The sequence below is a fragment of the Pecten maximus genome, chromosome 9, assembly GCF_902652985.1.
Source record: "Pecten maximus chromosome 9, xPecMax1.1, whole genome shotgun sequence".
NCBI lineage: Eukaryota > Metazoa > Mollusca > Bivalvia > Pectinida > Pectinidae > Pecten > Pecten maximus.
In genome coordinates, this window is record NC_047023.1 from 3,510,594 (window position 1) to 3,531,025 (window position 20,432).

General features: G+C 38.4%; 1 protein-coding gene across 4 annotated transcripts in view; it reads left to right on the top strand.

Annotated features, from left to right (window-relative positions):
- The window catches only part of LOC117333860 (fibrillin-2-like), a 125,240-nt gene that overhangs the window by 79,051 nt on the left and 25,757 nt on the right, over positions 1-20,432 (top strand). For all 4 annotated transcript variants that reach the window (XM_033893276.1, XM_033893275.1, XM_033893277.1 and 1 more), the window contains 11 exons: positions 1,947-2,072; positions 2,627-2,749; positions 4,514-4,681; positions 5,187-5,252; positions 7,566-7,685; positions 8,976-9,101; positions 9,737-9,907; positions 16,133-16,174; positions 16,321-16,446; positions 18,345-18,476; positions 20,264-20,389. In XM_033893276.1, the coding sequence (XP_033749167.1) occupies positions 1,947-2,072; positions 2,627-2,749; positions 4,514-4,681; positions 5,187-5,252; positions 7,566-7,685; positions 8,976-9,101; positions 9,737-9,907; positions 16,133-16,174; positions 16,321-16,446; positions 18,345-18,476; positions 20,264-20,389 (1,326 nt within the window). The remainder of the gene's footprint in view (positions 1-1,946; positions 2,073-2,626; positions 2,750-4,513; positions 4,682-5,186; positions 5,253-7,565; positions 7,686-8,975; positions 9,102-9,736; positions 9,908-16,132; positions 16,175-16,320; positions 16,447-18,344; positions 18,477-20,263; positions 20,390-20,432) is intronic.

Genomic DNA, 20,432 nt, shown 5'->3' on the forward strand with positions numbered 1-20,432 from the left:
ATGACCTGGTCAAGGGTGATGGGTCAGTCAGGGATATCACCTTTAACATGACCTGGTCAAGGGTAGTGGGACAGTCAGGGATATCACCTTTAACATGACCTGGTCAAGGGTGATGGGTCAGTCAGGGATATCACCTTTAACATGACCTGGTCAAGGGTGGTGTGACAGTCAGGGATATCACCTTTAACATGACCTGGTCAAGGGTGGATGGGTCAGTCAGGGATATCACCTTTAACATGACCTGGTCAAGGGTGGTGTGACAGTCAAGGATATCACCTTTAACATGACCTGGTCAAGGGTGATGGGACAGTCAGGGATATCACCTTTAACATGACCTGGTCAAGGGTAGTGGGACAGTCAAGGATATCACCTTTAACATGACCTGGTCAAGGGTAGTGGGACAGTCAGGGATATCACCTTTAACATGACCTGGTCAAGGGTGATGGGTCAGTCAGGGATATCACCTTTAACATGACCTGGTCAAGGGTAGTGGGACAGTCAGGGATATCACCTTTAACATGACCTGGTCAAGGGTAGTGGGACAGTCAGGGATATCACCTTTAACATGACCTGGTCAAGGGTGATGGGACAGTCAGGGATATCACCTTTAACATGACCTGGTCAAGGGTAGTGGGACAGTCAGGGATATCACCTTTAACATGACCTGGTCAAGGGTGATGGGACAGTCAGGGATATCACCTTTAACATGACCTGGTCAAGGGTGATGGGACAGTCAGGGATATCACCTTTAACTTGCGGGTCATTTTGGCAGAATTGATATAAACAACTTTTTCTCTTAAACTAAGCAATGGATATCTTAAATATTTGACTGGTAGCATTCCCTTGGGTTAAGGATTCAAAATTGTACAAAGGACAGGGAAGACCACCTGGGGGCCAGAGGGGCGGAGCCAAAAGGGGTCAATTTGGTTAAATTGATATAAACAACTTCTTCTCTGAAAGTAAGCAATGGATATCACTCACATTTGTATGGTAGCATGGTCATTGGGTGGGGATTCAAAATTGTGCAAATTTTGGGGTTGATCCCACAAGGGGCTGATGGGTGGGGCCAAAAGGGTCAATTTGGCTAAATTAATATCAACAACTTCTTCTCTGAAACGGCTCATATTTGAATTGTAGCATCCTTTTGGGTAGGGATTCAAAATTTTATAAAGGAAGGAACTGACCCCCGAGGTGCAGAGGGTGGGGTCAAAAGAGGTTAATTGGTTTAAACAACTTCCTTTCTGAAACTAAGCACTGGATATCACTCACATTTGTGTGGTAGCATCCCTATAGTGGTTGCACCAAGTCAATTTCATTTCTTGGCTTAATGCATTAATGCATATAAAATGCCTATGATATATTGACATAGCAATACCAGTGACAAATACCGTATTTATTATAATAAAAGCCCCGGGGGCGTGAAAATTTTCCAAGGGGGGGGGGGGGGCGTTTAATGGAGATCAAAATTTCAGAGTCGGTAAGTTGTGAGATCTGTTGTATGTACCCATTTCACACCATGAAACATATAGTGGTACTGTGTATATAGTTACTGAAGCTTTGTTTTGTGGTTTGTGTTAGTTTTATGTTGGATATCCTTTAAATAATTACCTCCGGACACACGTGGAGGGATATATAACTGTGCCACGGTAAGTTCTTTTTCTCCAATTGAGGAATTTTTCTTTCCAAAAAAAGGGGGGGGGGGCTTTTATTAGAATAAATACGGTATACTTAATCATCATTCTTGTTTCATATCTCATGAAATGAAATCCAGGTGAGCGATACAGGCCATCTGGGACCTCTTGTATGATTCTGTTTTGAAGGTAGACCTTTATATAGTTTATGATGCTGTTTACGATGTATGTTGTTTACGATGCTGTATATGATGTATATTGTTTACGATCCTGAATACGATGTATATTGTTTACGATGTATGTTGTGTGTTTCAGACATTAATGAGTGTGACACCTTCCATAACCTGTGTGTTAATGGCGAATGTGAGAACATGATTGGCTTGTTCCGGTGTAACTGTAACCAAGGCTTTAGGCTGGACGATTCAGGTGGAAACTGTACAGGTAACCTCTCCATGGCAGTTACCTTAATGAACAATTAGTTATTTCGGTGTTCTTCAAATTTCAGTCTCCATTTTCTAGTTCTTGGCAAAGGAAATAGAAATAGCTTTTTAGATTTGCATCGTTTTTTTCACAAAATGTGTACAGTATATCTTTTTTTTCATAAGTGTACAGTTTTTTTGGGCTTTTTTTTGCATTCATGTTAAGTGTACCTTTTATTTACATGTGTGTTCAGTATATCTTTTTATGTATGTGTACATTATATATCTTTTTTTACATTTGTGTTAATTAAGTGTATCTTTTTTTATGTACATGTGCAAAGTTTCTGTATATTAAGTTATTTATTTGATCTAAGATATCGAAACGCCTATCATTGATTTGTCAGTAAATTAGTTTAATCAACTCTCATAGTCATGAAAATCTGGTTGAATAAGATTATCACTGTAACGAGTGTGTTGTGGTATACTGGACTTCTGTGAATTATTCTAGTGAAAATGTTTCTATATAATTGCGTACTATTGTTCCTATTGATATGTAACTGGTATTGGTATTTACAGATATAAACGAGTGTACCAATCCTGACAACTGTCTGTACGGGACCTGTGTGAACACCCAAGGGGGCTATATCTGTCGGTGTCCAGCAGGCTATGAGACCAACCCAACAGGAACAGGCTGTATCGGTATTGAAACCATCACAACAATTACCCCACTAACTCACCACAGGTTTAATGGTTTATGTATAGGCCACATTGGTATTGAAACCATAACAACAATTACCCCACTAACTCACCACAGGTTTAATGGTTTATGTATAGGCCACATTGGTATTGTAACCATAACAACAATTACCCCACTAACTCACCACAGGTTTAATGGTTTATGTATAGGCCACATTGGTATTGAAACCATAACAACAATTACCCCACTAACTCACCACAGGTTTAATGGTTTATGTATAGGCCACATTGGTATTGAAACCATAACAACAATTACCCCACTAACTCACCACAGGTTTAATGGTTTATGTATAGGCCACATTGGTATTGAAACCATAACAACAACTACCCCACTAACTCACCACAGGTTTAATGGTTTATGTATAGGCCACATTGGTATTGAAACCATCACAATTACCCCACTAACTCACCACAGGTTTAATGGTTTATGTATAGGCCACATTGGTATTGAAACCATAACAACAATTACCCCACTAACTCACCACAGGTTTAATGGTTTATGTATAGGCCACATTGGTATTGAAACCATAACAACAATTACCCCACTAACTCACCACAGGTTTAATGGTTTATATTGGTATTGAAACCATAACAACAATTACCCCACTAACTCACCACAGGTTTAATGGTTTATGTATAGGCCACATTGGTATTGAAACCATCACAATTACCCCACTAACTCACCACAGGTTTAATGGTTTATGTATAGGCCACATTGGTATTGAAACCATCACAACAATTACCCCACTAACTCACCACAGGTTTAATGGTTTATGTATAGGCCACATTGGTAATGAAACCATAACAACAATTACCCCACTAACTCACCACAGGTTTAATGGTTTATGTATAGGCCACATTGGTATTGAAACCATCACAATTACCCCACTAACTCACCACAGGTTTAATGGTTTATGTATAGGCCACATTGGTATTGAAACCATAACAACAATTACCCCACTAACTCACCACAGGTTTAATGGTTTATGTATAGGCCACATTGGTAATGAAACCATAACAACAATTACCCCACTAACTCACCACAGGTTTAATGGTTTATGTATAGGCCACATTGGTATTGAAACCATAATAAAAATTACCCCACTAACTCACCACAGGTTTAATGGTTTATGTATAGGCCACATTGGTAATGAAACCATAACAACAATTACCCCACTAACTCACCACAGGTTTAATGGTTTATGTATAGGCCACATTGGTATTTAAACCATAACAACAATTACCCCACTAACTCACCACAGGTTTAATGGTTTATGTTTAATGGTGTATGTTTAATGGTTTATGTTAAATGGTCTATGTGTAGGCCACATTGATAGTCATACTGTATAGTCCACTTGTTAAATCCAGTCTGACTTAGCTCACTGATATTAAGTTACATACAACTGCACCATGTAAATAAAACAAACATTTGCTAGGTATTTATTTTTGTGGTTTATTTAATGACTGCAAATATAGGAAAATTAAATTGCCCACAAATATTACTAACTACACAGTAGTATAATGAATCTTTACATGTTTACCATTCTATCAATTTATGTATTTAATCAATAATGTTTAATTTTGATATAAAGAATGAACTGCTCCATGTATCGACATTAATTTATTCCTTGGAAAGAATATCCAACAAAAATCATTATGCTGAAGATACACTCTATCTGTATTGTAGATACACAATCTGTTTTGTAGATAAGCGTCTTGGCACCTGCTACATGACAGTTCCTCAGAATCGACAATATGGCCGCTGTAGTGACGTGATTACCCTGGACACGTACCGTGCCACATGTTGTTGTAGTGTGGGACAGGGATGGGGGGAGGATCCTGGCTTCTGTGAGCGCTGCCCTGTCAATGGTACAAGTAAGTATACCACCTGTTGTAGTGTGGGACAGGGATGGGGGGAGGGGGGGGGGGGGGGGGGGGGGATCCTGGCTTCTGTGAGCGCTGCCCTGTCAATGGTACAAGTAAGTATACCACCTGTTTTACTGTGGGACAGGGATGGGGGGGATCCTGGCTTCTGTGAGCACTGCCCTGTCAATGGTACAAGTAAGTATACCACCTGTTGTAGTGTGGGACAGGGATGAGGGGAGGGGGGTCCTGACTTCTGTGAGCGCTGCTCTGTCAATGGTACAAGTACAGTATGCTATCCTGGCTATCTGTGGTGGGAATCAGTTTCATTTTCAGAATTGATAATAGGAATATGTCAAAGCCAAAGATTTGCAAACAATTTCAGTCTATGGTAGAAGTAATGGCACTAGTACATGATAAAAAATTATGACATATATATAAAGGGTGCAGTCGTGAGCACTAGTTATTGTATTTCAACCATGCAATTATTTGACTTGATTTTGCTGCCTCTTTACAGGTGAATATAAGACGTTGTGTCCGGGTGGACCTGGCTTCAAACCATCCATCGATTTGATCCTCGAAGGTAAATATAAAGTAAATAACACTATATATGTATTTACATGTTAATGTATTATTGACAGCACTTGATTAAGATCAAGAATGGTCGCTTATTTCTCGGACAAAGTCATGATATATCAAGATGTGTATTATAGACCAATGTCTGTTATACATGTTTGAGGGGTATTATACTAGACCAATGTCATACCTGGTAACTGTTATACATGTGGGAGGGAGTATTATACTAGACCGATGTCATACCTGGTAACTGTTATATACGTGGGAGGTGGTATTATACTAGACCGATGTCATACCTGGTAAATGTTATATACGTGGGAGGGGGTATTATACTAGACCGATGTCATACCTGGTAAATGTTAAATATGTGGGAGGTGGTATTATACTAGACCGATGTCATACCTGGTAACTGTTATATACGTGGGAGGTGGTATTATACTAGACCGATGTCATACCTGGTAAATGTTATATACGTGGGAGGGGGTATTATACTAGACCGATGTCATACCTGGTAAATGTTATACTAGACCGATATCATACCTGGTAACTGTTATACACGTGGGAGGGGGTATTATACTAGACCGATGTCATACCTGGTAACTGTTATACACGTGGGAGGGGGTATTATACTAGACCGATGTCATACCTGGTAACTGTTATATACGTGGGAGGGACTATTATACTAGACCGATGTCATACCTGGTAACTGTTATACACGTGGGAGGTGGTATTATACTAGACCGATGTCATACCTGGTAACTGTTATATACGTGGGAGGGGGTATTATACTAGACCGATGTCATACCTGGTAACTGTTATATACGTGGGAGGTGGTATTATACTGGACCGATGTCATACCTAGTAACTGTTATATACGTGGGAGGGGTATTATACTAGACCGATGTCATACCTGGTAACTGTTATATACGTGGGAGGGGGTATTATACTAGACCGATGTCATACCTGGTAACTGTTATATACGTGGGAGGTGGTATTATACTAGACCGATGTCATACCTGGTAAATGTTATATACGTGGGAGGGGGTATTATACTAGACCGATGTCATACCTGGTAAATGTTATATACGTGGGAGGGGGTATTATACTAGACCGATGTCATACCTGGTAACTGTTATATACGTGGGGAGGGAGTATTATACTAGACCGATGTCATACCTGGTAAATGTTATATACGTGGGAGGTGGTATTATACTAGACCGATGTCATACCTGGTAAATGTTATATACGTGGGAGGGGGTATTATACTAGACCAATGTCATACCTGGTAACTGTTATATACGTGGGGAGGGAGTATTATACTAGACCGATGTCATACCTGGTAACTGTTATATACGTGGGGAGGGAGTATTATACTAGACCGATGTCATACCTGGTAACTGTTATACACGTGGGAGGGGGTATTATACTAGACCGATGTCATACCTGGTAACTTTTATATACTTGGGAGAGGGTATTATACTAGACCGATGTCATACCTGGTAACTGTTATATACGTGGGAGGTGGTATTATACTAGACCGATGTCATACCTGGTAAATGTTATATACGTGGGAGGGAGTATTATACTAGACCGATGTCATACCTGGTAACTGTTATATACGTGGGGAGGGAGTATTATACTAGACCGATGTCATACCTGGTAACTGTTATACACATCGGAGGGGGTATTATACTAGACCGATGTCATACCTGGTAACTGTTATACACGTGGGAGGTGATATTATTTTTTGTCCCATCTGCCCACCTATACATCACACTCCTTTCTCTTCACTCTAAATTGTATTCATAGTCAGATTTTACTGAAATGCGTGTTTACCATGGATTTGTTTTAACAAATATTGCCTATATATTGCCGAAATAAATCAGTGGTTAAGGTCATTAACACTAAAAGTAGAATACTACCTGTCATAATTTCTGACAGATTCTGATAAAACTTCACTTCATGTCTGTGTAGAGATACTTTGCACAGGTATAGAGACATTAGCATTTTATTGGCAAGTATGTTATATATGTCAAATAGAGATTTACCTAATTGATTTTTTAACACGACAGGTATTTTAGAATTCATGCTTTATAAAACTTTATTTATATGAGAAAGATTACAATTATACAACAGAAACATTACTGTAACCTTTTATTTTCTCACTCAACTTGACTGTTACTTGGAATATAAAATATTGACAAACTCGGGGTGTGGAGACCAAGTTAGGAATCTGTATATATTTCTTCTCTCTAACTTAAACAAATAGTACCTTGTACAAGGTCAAACCAATTTTTATGTTCTTCTATTTTGACTGTAGATATTGATGAGTGTGAAGAACTCCAGAATATCTGTAAGGGTGGAGAGTGTCAAAACACCTTTGGCAGTTTCATCTGTGTGTGTCCCACTGGGTACCGACTGTATGACCACCAGTGTATAGGTAAGTAGTGTGTCCAAGTGTCTGTCTGTCTGTCTGTCTCTCCATCTGTGTGTCCCACTGGGTACCGACTGTATGACCACCAGTGTATAGGTAAGTAGTATGTCCGAGTGTTTGCCTGTCTCTCCATCTGTGTGTCCCACTGGGTACCGACTGTATAACCACCAGTGTATAGATAAGTAGTGTGTCCGAGTGTCTGTCTGTCTGTCTGTATCTCCATCTGTGTGTCCCACTGGGTACTGACTGTATAACCACCAGTGTATAGGTAAGTAGTATGTCCGTTGTCTGTCTGTCTGTCTGTCTCTCCATCTGTGTGTCCCACTGGGTACCGACTGTATGACCACCAGTGTATAGGTAAGTAGTATGTCCGAGTGTCTGTCTGTCTGTCTCTCCATCTGTGTGTCCCACTGGGTACTGACTGTATGACCACCAGTGTATAGGTAAGTAGTATGTCCGTTGTCTGTCTGTCTGTCTGTCTCTCCATCTCTCCATCTGTGTGTCCCACTGGGTACCGACTGTATGACCACCAGTGTATAGGTAAGTAGTGTGTCCGAGTGTCTGTCTGTCTGTCTCTCCATCTGTGTGTCCCACTGGGTACTGACTGTATAGCCACCAGTGTATAGGTAAGTAGTATGTCCGTTGTCTGTCTGTCTGTCTGTCTGTCTCTCCATCTGTGTGTCCCACTGGGTACCGACTGTATAGCCACCAGTGTATAGGTAAGTAGTATGTCCGTTGTCTGTCTGTCTGTCTGTCTGTCTCTCCATCTGTGTGTCCCACATACACCACTATAGGAAAGTAGTGTTTCCAAGTGTCATACTGTCTATTTCATCAAGTAAAATGGTCTTGTGGGGTTAATCCTGAAGTCTTACCACAAATTATATTACCGTAGCCAACATTGAACTATAAATGTTAGTAACAGTAACTGTTGTGAAATTAGATAATAGTTTTACTTTTATTAAATGAACCAATTCCTAAATGTGATATTTGAATTCACAATCTATTGTCCTGAATAAATGTTTAATATTAACTTACTAATGAACTGTTTAGTGTACCCAGACTGACTTATGAACTGTTCAGTGTACCCAGACTTACTTATGAACTGTTCAGTGTACCCAGACTGACTTATGAACTGTTCAGTGTACCCAGACTGACTTATGAACTGTTCAGTGTACCCAGACTGACTTATGAACTGTTCAGTGTACCCAGACTGACTTATGAACTGTTCAGTGTACCCAGACTGACTTATGAACTGTTCAGTGTACCCAGACTGATCATCTACTGATTTGTTAACAGATATAAATGAGTGTGTTGAAGACAGCACCCTATGTGGAGAGGGAACTTGTATGAACACCGAGGGAAGCTACAGGTGTGTGTGTCCTAATGGTTATATACCTATGGAAGGTGACGTGGACTGTATGGGTGAGTAGAGTCTTCACAATTAAGTTGTCATACAAGATATGATTACTTCAAAATGATAATTGAACTGTTTCTCATGTGTTTCTTAGGAATGAGAAAAAATTTGACTGACTATATTAGTAAATAGAAAAATTATGATGATTATAACCAAGAAAAACTATGATGATTATAACCAAGAAAACTATGATTATAACTAAGAAAAATTATGATTATAGCCATGAAAAGTTATGTTTTTAACCAAGAAAAATTATGATTATGACCAAGAAAAACTATGATGATTATAACTAAGAAAAAATATGATGATTATAACCAAGAAAAAATATGATGTTTTTAACCAAGAAAAATTATGATGATTATGACCAAGAAAAATTATGATGATTATGACCAAGAAAACTATGATGGTTATAACCAAGAAAAACTATGATGATTATGACCAAGAAAAAATATGATGATTATAACCAAGAAAAAATATGATGATTATGACCAAGAAAAAATATGATGGTTATAAACACTACAACAGTGATGTTTAAGCTTTAACAAGTATGTAAATGTTTACCTGAACAAATATATATCAGTTACCGTCACCAGTGATTAATGTGTGAGATAGCCAATGTTTCAGATGTCACTTTTCTCCACAGACATGAGAAAGGGTGATTGTTTCCCGACCTACTACACCACCACTCAGCCTCCATTCACCATAGTTTGTGAGAATCCTATCGCATTCAACATAACCAGGGTCGACTGTTGTTGTACTACCATCGGTCAGGCGTGGGGTCAACCTTGCGAGGCGTGTCCTGCCAAACGCTCAGGTATATATTTGGTATACAGCAGGTTCAGGTAAATAGAAAGTAGGTAGATAGTGTGAGGACTGATGAGGACTTACGAGGTAAAACAGTACAATTAGGAATTATAAGGACGATGAGGATTTACGAGGGTTAAAATGATATTTTGTTTACTAAATAGTTGTTTGTACACAACATTTAAAAACCCTGTCACAGTCTTCATGTTAGTAAATATCTATTTCTAACCTCGCGCCTTTGATCACGTGATGTTCTTGACCAATGGAAATACGTCAGGGGATAGCGCCACCTGCATTCATTTTCAAGCAGCGTGATTATTTGTAGCAGCAGTGTTTTATTCATCATTATTTTTTCCTATTGTTTACTTTCGTCGCAACAACTCCTATTGACTTTTGAACTTACGAGTGTTTTGCCTGGAGTTGTCGTCTCCTACGACAGTGAAGTACACACCAATAACGGTATTTACACGTGTGTTGTGTTTGTTTACATTTTTATCGACGTGTGTCGAGGACATTTCCTTTAGTTTACATTGACGAATGTCATTCGTCATCGAGCTGTGTATTTCCTATTTGGATCCTAACAGTCTTTATGCAACCACAATGTGTTTTCTTTGCTATCGGGATCTAACTTTGTGTGTGACATATTCGTGCTAGTGGAAATCGAAAGACATCAGTTTGTAAACCGTCTCGGGTCATCTAACATGGCGGCCAAGCAGGTCAGGAACGCGTCACTACCAGCAGCTTGGTGCGCGATCCCAGGATTCCGTGCGGGATTCAAGATGGCAGCGCCCATGTCTTGTCGAACACTGTAGGGCATTGCATCGTCTTCTTTGGCGTTTACGGTTAATTTTGTAGGGGTAATTATCTGATTTAAGGAAAAATAATTAAGGAACTACACGTACAACATTATTAGTCTAGATTTCCATCTCGCGATATCACGACATGCAGTGTACTCGGAACTAACCGAACAACTTAACTAGTCGGAATTTCAATCTCCCGACGATTACGACATGCAGACTCCTCGGATAATCAACGAACAACTTTGATAACTACATACAGACGACTCGGAAACTCACCGAACTACATTATGCGTTTCCATCTCCCGATGATAGCGACATGCAGATAAAGTGGAAATCGTAGCATCAGCTTACTATGCTTCCAACTCAGTTGTCTTGGACTTTTCAGCGGTGAGATTACTCATCAATCTGTCTATTTTGACTTGTTGTACCTGACCAGACTTTGGTTACAGCGTGGATATCAGAGGAGCATTCTCGATACTTGTTACTCTAGTAAACATTTATATCTTCGCGTTCACACCTTCTATCTGTATCTAGCGTTACTGTTTTCTATGTACTTGTCACAGATATTTCTAAATAATTGGTTTACGGCATAGCTGTCACACCTTTTATCTGTATCTAGCATTATTGTTTTCCTTGTACTTGTCACAGATTCTTGTTTATACTTGTGCGGAATATATTATGCAACTGTTAAGGAGAGCTTTGTCATAGATATATATAGAGATGATGTTTCTTCCTCACTTTATTTAGTCTGTTACTAGATTGTTATTATCATGTACTAGGTTTAATTAGTTATCAGTCAGATCAAGCCTCTTCTATTACGAGTCAAGTCACTCATCTCATGAGTAATCACAACTTAAAGTCTAGGATCTTCTCAGCAGCCATAAGAAGTGAAGTTTTTCCTTACAATAGCCACCAACCTATGCCATGTTTTATTTGTTTATTTTGTGGGTAATCAGGTCATGTCTTCAACCACAATCAAGTCACTCTTCTCTTGAGTTGTCATAACTCGAAGTCAAGGGTCTTCTCAGCTGTGTCTGCGAGTCAAGTTTCTTCTCACGAGTCACTGAGACTCAGAGCCAAGGGTCTTCTCAGTAGCACTTAGTAGTCAAGTTTGTCATGCCACCAGCTACTACTTCGCTGTGTTTTGATTCGTTAGTTTATGCAGTCATGTCATCGCTTCTCCAATCATGAGTCAAAACTCTTCTCATGAGTAATCACAACTCAAGAGTCAAGGGTTTTCTCAGCTGTGTCTGCGAGTCAAGTCTCTTCTCATGAGTCACTGCGACTCAAGTATGTAGTCTTCTCAGTAGCACTTAGTCAAGAGTGTCCCGCACTAGCTACCTACTACTTCGCTGTGTTTTGATTCGTTAGCTTACGTAGTCAGGTCTTGCTTCTCCAATCATGAGTCAAAACTCTTCTCAGCTGTGTCTGCGAGTCAAGTTTCTTCTCACGAGTCACTGAGACTCAGAGCCAAGGGTCTTCTCAGTAGCACTTAGGAGTCAAGTTTGTCATGCCACCAGCTACTACTTCGCTGTGTTTTGATTCGTTAGTTTATGCAGTCATGTCATCGCTTCTCCAATCATGAGTCAAAACTCTTCTCATGAGTAATCACAACTCAAGAGTCAAAACTCTTCTCAGCTGTGTCTGCGAGTCAAGTCTCTTCTCATGAGTCACTGCGACTCTGAGCCAAGGGTATTCTCAGTAGCACATAGGAGTCAAGTTTGTCACTACAGGGGTACTAGAGTCAAGTCGCTTCTCTATGGCTCAGTAGGGTCAAGCTTCTTCTCTAGTAGGACCTTTCAGTATGAATGATTTAGAGTCAAGTTGCTTCTCTGCTGTCAAGTAGAGTCAAGCTTCTTCTCTAAGTCAAGCATTTTAGAGTCAAGTTGCTTCTCTGCTGTCAAGTAGAGTCAAGCTTCTTCTCTAAGTCAAGCATTTTAGAGTCAAGTTGCTTCTCTGCTGTCAAGTAGAGTCAAGCTTCTTCTCTAAGTCAGGCATTTTAGAGTCAAGTTGCTTCTCTGCGGTTCAGTAGAGTCAAGCTCCTTCTATAAGTTTCGAGTACTCCATTTTCTTTCTTCACCGTGAAATACCTAGAGTCAAGTTGCTTCTCTGGAGTTCATCAGAGCCAAGTTTCTTCTCTGGGTGTTTCTCCAAATACTCAAGTCTTGTTAATTTAAGTTAGCTGTTTAAGCCCTGTACACCATTCAGTATCCTTATTGTATTTCTGCTGTTCAGTAGAGTCAAGCCCCTTCTTTAGTTTTGAGTACTCAATTTCTTTCTTCACTGTGAAATACCTGGAGTCAAGCTGCTTCTCTGGAGTCCGACAGAGTCAAGTCTCTTCTCTGGGTGTTTCTCGGAATACTCACATCTTGTTTATTTAAGTTAGCTGTATAAGCCCTGTACTACATTCAGTATCCTTATTGCATTAAGTACTTATAACTTTAATCGTATCTCCTTTTATGCATCGTAATCAGTTTGAGTGTTGGCAGGTTCATTATAACTACCTGTTCTGTGTATGTAAGTTCCTTAGTCTTGGCAACCAGTTTGTTGACTTTCTTAGGACATCTGCAACCCTTTCTTTGTCTATTATTAGTAGATATAGTTGACATACGGAGCTTGTTATCCTCTTACATCTTCAGGGTGCGTTCCCAGTACCTAATTATCATCCTTAACACTTTATCATTGGCACTGTTTCCTTAATTAGACCTCCATCAGAAGGATGTAGTTCTTGCATCTGTCTCATTCACAGACGCAGAATCTAGTGCTCCTTTAAATACTATCTCACTTTATAGTATTAGGTATGTTTTTCCTCTCTTTTTCAGCTTTATTCCATACGTGATATAACCTTTCAATCATTTGAACTCTTGTCATTACTTGGTTTATCTGCAAGCTTTATACCAGTTACTGTGCCACTGACCACATTTAACTTCTTAATGTCTCATTTTAGAGCATATGATAATTATGTGTGTATATATGTAATACGGTGCATTAATTTCTATAGGCAAATTTGTGCTTAGTTGTACTGATTATAATCAATAATTTTCTAGTTCATCATCGATTCACTTTATCTACACTCTTAAAAATATTACATTGTCATATCCTTCTTGCACATAATTTCTTTCTTGGGGGCTCTCATTCGGTTACTTTATTGTAACCTCTTCGATTTGGCTTTTAAATTCGGGGAATTTCTTGCCCCCAATTCATTATATCATATTTTGTGTATTTATTTCTTATGTAGATGATATGCTTGGGATCGCCCAAGCTCGGGGGTCGCCCCATCTGAAACAGTCTTAGCAGAACTGCCTGCTTTTTAGCTACCAACTGCTTACTCTGTGGCTTGAGGTCGCTCAAGCTAGGTTTCTCTCCTCTCTATTAGTCATAGCTAGCTAAGCTATGATCGCTCTAGCTTGGGGGTTGCATGCCCCTATAGTATAATTAGTATCTTAATTGTTTAGGTGTATCTTTTGAGTAGCGAGTAAAAATTTATTATGTAATATTGTTAGTTGATGTTATTTAGTTGTAAGAATGAGCAGCCCCTAAGAATGCCAAAACCTTTAGATAATATTTAATATGAGCCTGAACAAGTTTTTGGTTCCATTCAATAAATTTTTGACTTTCATACTGTTTTGGTGTGTTGTGTATAAAATGATATTTTGTTTACTAAATAGTTGTTTGTACACAACATTTAAAAACCCTGTCACAGTCTTCATGTTAGTAAATATCTATTTCTAACCTCGCGCCTTTGATCACGTGATGTTCTTGACCAATGGAAATACGTCAGGGGATAGCGCCACCTGCATTCATTTTCAAGCAGCGTGATTATTTGTAGCAGCAGTGTTTTATTCATCATCCACCATCCGCCCCACCTCCACCTTTGATAATTTGCAGTTTTCTTTACTGTGGTTTGTGTATAATTGTTTATATTATATTATAATTACCTTTTAATATTTATATACTGTTGTTTTGTTTTGATTGCCTGTACTTTTCATGTGTATATGTTGTTTTTATTATATGTGTTTACTTATAATATTTATATTTATTACATGTCTTTTTTTTACTTGTTTCGGGCTCATTTGTTTAGGGGTAAGTAAGGCCTCATGGTGAGACAACACCTGGCAAGCTGGTCTGAGCATTGGATAAACCTACCTCCCTGATTCAGGTTGGGGCAGCCGGCTCGCAGCACCTTTTTGTACATCTGTGTTGGTTAATTATAAGCTTTATTTTGTTACAATGCAAGCTGTCACATTTTTATTTTTATTTTGGGCTGCTCTTCTTAGTAAGGAATAGTTAGAGGATATCACTCACAGTAATGAATTTATCACGCCGTGATATTAGCGCTTTTAAATTCGGGGAATTTCTTGCCCCCAATTCATTATATCATATTTTGTGTATTTATTTCTTATGTAGATGATATGCTTGGGATCGCCCAAGCTCGGGGGTCGCCCCATCTGAAACAGTCTTAGCAGAACTGCCTGCTTTTTAGCTACCAACTGCTTACTCTGTGGCTTGAGGTCGCTCAAGCTAGGTTTCTCTCCTCTCTATTAGTCATAGCTAGCTAAGCTATGATCGCTCTAGCTTGGGGGTTGCATGCCCCTATAGTATAATTAGTATCTTAATTGTTTAGGTGTATCTTTTGAGTAGCGAGTAAAAATTTATTATGTAATATTGTTAGTTGATGTTATTTAGTTGTAAGAATGAGCAGCCCCTAAGAATGCCAAAACCTTTAGATAATATTTAATATGAGCCTGAACAAGTTTTTGGTTCCATTCAATAAATTTTTGACTTTCATACTGTTTTGGTGTGTTGTGTATAAAACAGTACAGGTAGGAATTATAAGGACGATGAGGATTTACGAGGTAAAACAGTACAGTTAATTATATGAAAGTGTGTACCCTGGTAAGTAAAAACAATTATATGTGTTTGATTTACTTAACAGAAGTAGGTTACAGTGACCTGTTTTAACCTTTGACCTTCAGGTCCAAAATCATTTCTAGGGGCATGTCCACTGTACTATTTCACATAGCAACATAGCAACTGTAAAATTTGTTTGTTAGTACAAGTTTATGTTATTTACGAAAGGTAATATATCTTATGTAATAATAATCATTTTAATGGCCAAAAAAGTTGATATTTCTGACGAAAGGTAATATATCTTTTGTAATGATAATCATTTTAATGGCCAAAAAAGTTGATATTTCTGACGAAAGGTAATATATCTTTTGTAATAATAATCATTTTAATGGCCAAAAAAGTTGATGTTACTTACGAAAGGTAATATATCTTGTGTAATAATAATCATTTTAATGGCCAAAAAAGTTGATATTTCTGACGAAAGGTAATATATCTTGTGTAATAATAATCATTTTAATGGCCAAAAAAGTTTATGTTGCTTACAAAATGTAGTATGCTTGATAAAAATGTTTCTTATTTTTCAGCTGCTTATGCTGATCTGTGTGAACCAGAGAGGATTGGAGAGGGTACGTAAAACAAGAAAAATATTTATATCAGTCTTAGATCAATTGTAATCTATGTATAATACATGGTGTGTGTAAGCAGACAGTATTTACAGATACACAGTACATTATTCTCCTGTGTTTTCATTACATCCAATGTTTCTCTTCAGGCATCAATGAATGTGAGAAATTCCAAGGGATTTGTGAAAATGGCCGCTGTATAGATACGTTACAAAGCTTCAGATGTGAATGTTTTGATGGCTACGAGTATAACCCAACATCATACAAGTGTGAAGGTAAGTAGTTACGATACGAGTACAACCCAACATCATACAATTGTGAATGTAGATAGTTACCAGTACAACCCCACCTCATACAAGTGTGAAGGTAAGTAGTTACAATACGAGTACAACCCAACATCATACAAGTGTTAATAGATAGTTACGAGTACAACCCCACCTCATACAAGTGTGAATGTAGATAGTTACGAGTACAACCCCACCTCATACAAGTGTGAATAGATAGTTACGAGTACAACCCCACCTCATACAAGTGTGAATGTAGATAGTTACGAGTACAACCCCACCTCATACAAGTGTGAATAGATAGTTACGAGTACAACCCCACCTCATACAAGTGTGAATGTAGATAGTTACCAGTACAACCCCACCTCATACAAGTGTGAAGGTAAGTAGTTACAATACGAGTACAACCCCACCTCATACAAGTGTGTATGTAGATAGTTACGAGTACAACCCCACCTCATACAAGTGTGAATAGATAGTTACGAGTACAACCCCACCTCATACAAGTGTGAAGGTAAGTAGTTACGAGTACAACCCCACCTCATACAAGTGTGAATGTAGATAGTTACCAGTACAACCCCACCTCATACAAGTGTGAAGGTAAGTAGTTACAATACGAGTACAACCCAACATCATACAAGTGTGAATAGATAGTTACGAGTACAACCCCACCTCATACAAGTGTGAATGTAGATAGTTACGAGTACAACCCCACCTCATACAAGTGTTAATATATAGTTACGAGTACAACCCCACCTCATACAAGTGTGAATGTAGATAGTTACGAGTACAACCCAACATCATACAAGTGTGAAGGTAAGTAGTTACGATACGAGTACAACCCCACATCATACAAGTGTGTATGTAGATAGTTACGAGTACAACCCCACCTCATACAAGTGTGAAGGTAAGTAGTTACAATACGAGTACAACCCAACATCATACAAGTGTTAATATATAGTTACGAGTACAACCCCACCTCATACAAGTGTGAATGTAGATAGTTACGAGTACAACCCAACATCATACAAGTGTGAAGGTAAGTAGTTACGATACGAGTACAACCCCACATCATACAAGTGTGTATGTAGATAGTTACGAGTACAACCCCACCTCATACAAGTGTGAAGGTAAGTAGTTACAATACGAGTACAACCCCACCTCATACAAGTGTGAATAGATAGTTACGAGTACAACCCCACATCATACAAGTGTGAATGTAGATAGTTACGAGTACAACCCCACATCATACAAGTGTGAATAGATAGTTACGAGTACAACCCCACCTCATACAAGTGTGAATGTAGATAGTTACGAGTACAACCCCACCTCATACAAGTGTTAATAGATAGTTACGAGTACAACCCCACCTCATACAAGTGTTAATAGATAGTTACGAGTACAACCCCACCTCATACAAGTGTGAATGTAGATAGTTATGAGTACAACCCCACCTCATACAAGTGTGAATGTAGATAGTTATGAGTACAACCCCAAGTCTTGTTGATACATTTAGAGAACTGATGCCATTTGGATACATTGCTTATTGCTGTGTGTTTAAATTCTGGAATGTCCTAGTTTAATAGATTAATGAACTGTGAATATTTCCACAAGACTGATATGAAGCACCAACAACTGTATAAATAGGTTTCTACCGTATTTGTTATTTCAGACATTGATGAGTGTCGTTTGACTTATTACAGACATTGATGAGTGTCGTTTGACTTATTTCAGACATTGATGAGTGTCGTTTGACTTATTTCAGACATTGATGAGTGTCGTTTGACTTATTTCAGACATTGATGAGTGTCGTTTGACTTATTTCAGACATTGATGAGTGTCGTTTGACTTATTTCAGACATTGATGAGTGTCGTTTGACTTATTTCAGACATTGATGAGTGTCGTTTGACGGGAGAGTCACCCTGTAAGGGATATGCCCAGTGTATCAATACCCCAGGCAGCTTTACCTGTCAATGTCCGCCAGGCTACAAACTCTCTCCTGGAGGACGCCGCTGTCTTGGTAAGTAACACTCAACTGAACTCATATCTAATTACCTTTTCAGAATTTTCAGTATCTGTATAAAGACTTAATTTCGACAGGTCTTAATACATCATTTATGAACAAAAGACACAAAGAAAATATATAGGATTAAATACAACTTCCTCATTTAAAATACCTTATGAATTTAGAAGTTGTCATAGACCCAGGCATCATAGTCATAGTGGAGCAGTGGGATGGTGGCAGATAAAAAACACTGTTGGTGCTAAATAAAACTGCTGAGGGCTGGTGGAAACTAATCTACTATAAATACAGATATCCCTGTAATCTACTATGTATACAGGTATCCCTGTAATCTACTATAAATACAGGTATCCCTGTATTCCACTGTAATCCCCTGTAATCTACTATGTATACAGATATCCCTGTATTCCACTGTAATCCCCTGTAATCTACTATAAATACAGGTATCCCTGTATTCCACTGTAATCCCCTGTAATCTACTATAAATACAGATATCCCTGTATTCCACAGTACTGTTACAGTAATCCCCTGTAATCTACTATAAATACAGATATCCCTGTATTCCAAAGTACTGTTACTGTAATCCCCTGTAATCTACTATGTATACAGATATCCCTGTATTCTACTGTAATCCCCTGTAATCTACTATAAATACAGATGTCCCTGTATTCCACTATAAATACAGATGTCCCTGTAATCTACTATAAATACAGATGTCCCTGTAATATACTATAAATACAGATATCCCTGTATTCCACTGTAATCTACTATGTATACAGATATCCCTGTATTCCACTGTAATCCCCTGTAATCTACTATAAATATAGATATCCCTGTATTCCAAAGTACTGTTACAGTTATCCCCTGTAATCTACTATGTATACAGATATCCCTGTATTCCACAGTAATCTACTATAAATACAGATGTCCCTGTAATCTACTATAAATACAGATATCCCTGTAGTCCACTGTAATCCCCTGTAATCTACTATAAATACAGGTATCCCTGTATTCCACTCTAATCCCCTGTAATCTACTATAAATACAGGTATCCCTGTATTCCACTCTAATCCCCTGTAATCTACTATAAATATAGATATCCCTGTATTCCACTGTAATCCCCTGTAATCTACTATAAATACAGATGTCCCTGTATTTCACTATAATAATCTATTATTGATCAATTAAACTACATTTAACTTGATTTTGAAGCTTAATTTTATTATTATTATTATTTGATTTAGAAATGAACTGATGATGATATATAGATGAAAACAATCTTTATTGATTTTTGAAGCAAAATAACTGAATCCCTTTGACACATTTTTTGCAGAATTGAATAAGTGTGAGGAGTTGACTGGTGTGTGTATCAATGATTCCAGATCCTTTATTTTACAGATGTTATTGAGTGTGAGGAACTGGCTGGTGTGTGTATCAATGATTCCAGATCCTTTATTTTACAGATGTTATTGAGTGTGAGGAACTGGCTGGTGTGTGTATTAGTGATTCCAGATCCTTTATTTTACAGATGTTATTGAGTGTGAGGAACTGGCTGGTGTGTGTATCAATGATTCCAGATCCTTTATTTTACAGATGTTAATGAGTGTGAGGAGCTGGCTGGTGTGTGTATCAATGATTCCAGATCCTTTATTTTACAGATGTTAATGAGTGTGAGGAGCTAGTGTGTGTATTAGTGATTCCAGATCCTTTATTTTACAGATGTTAATGAGTGTGAGGAACTGGCTGGTGTGTGTATCAATGATTCCAGATCCTTTATTTTACAGATGTTAATGAGTGTGAGGAGTTGGCTGGTGTGTGTATCAATGGTGAATGTGACAACCTAGATGGCAGCTTCAGATGTTCCTGTTTCCCAGGCTTCCGTCTCAATACAAACAGAGATGCGTGTATCGGTGAGTACATATTAAGCTGATAGATCGGGCATCTAGGTCAGGT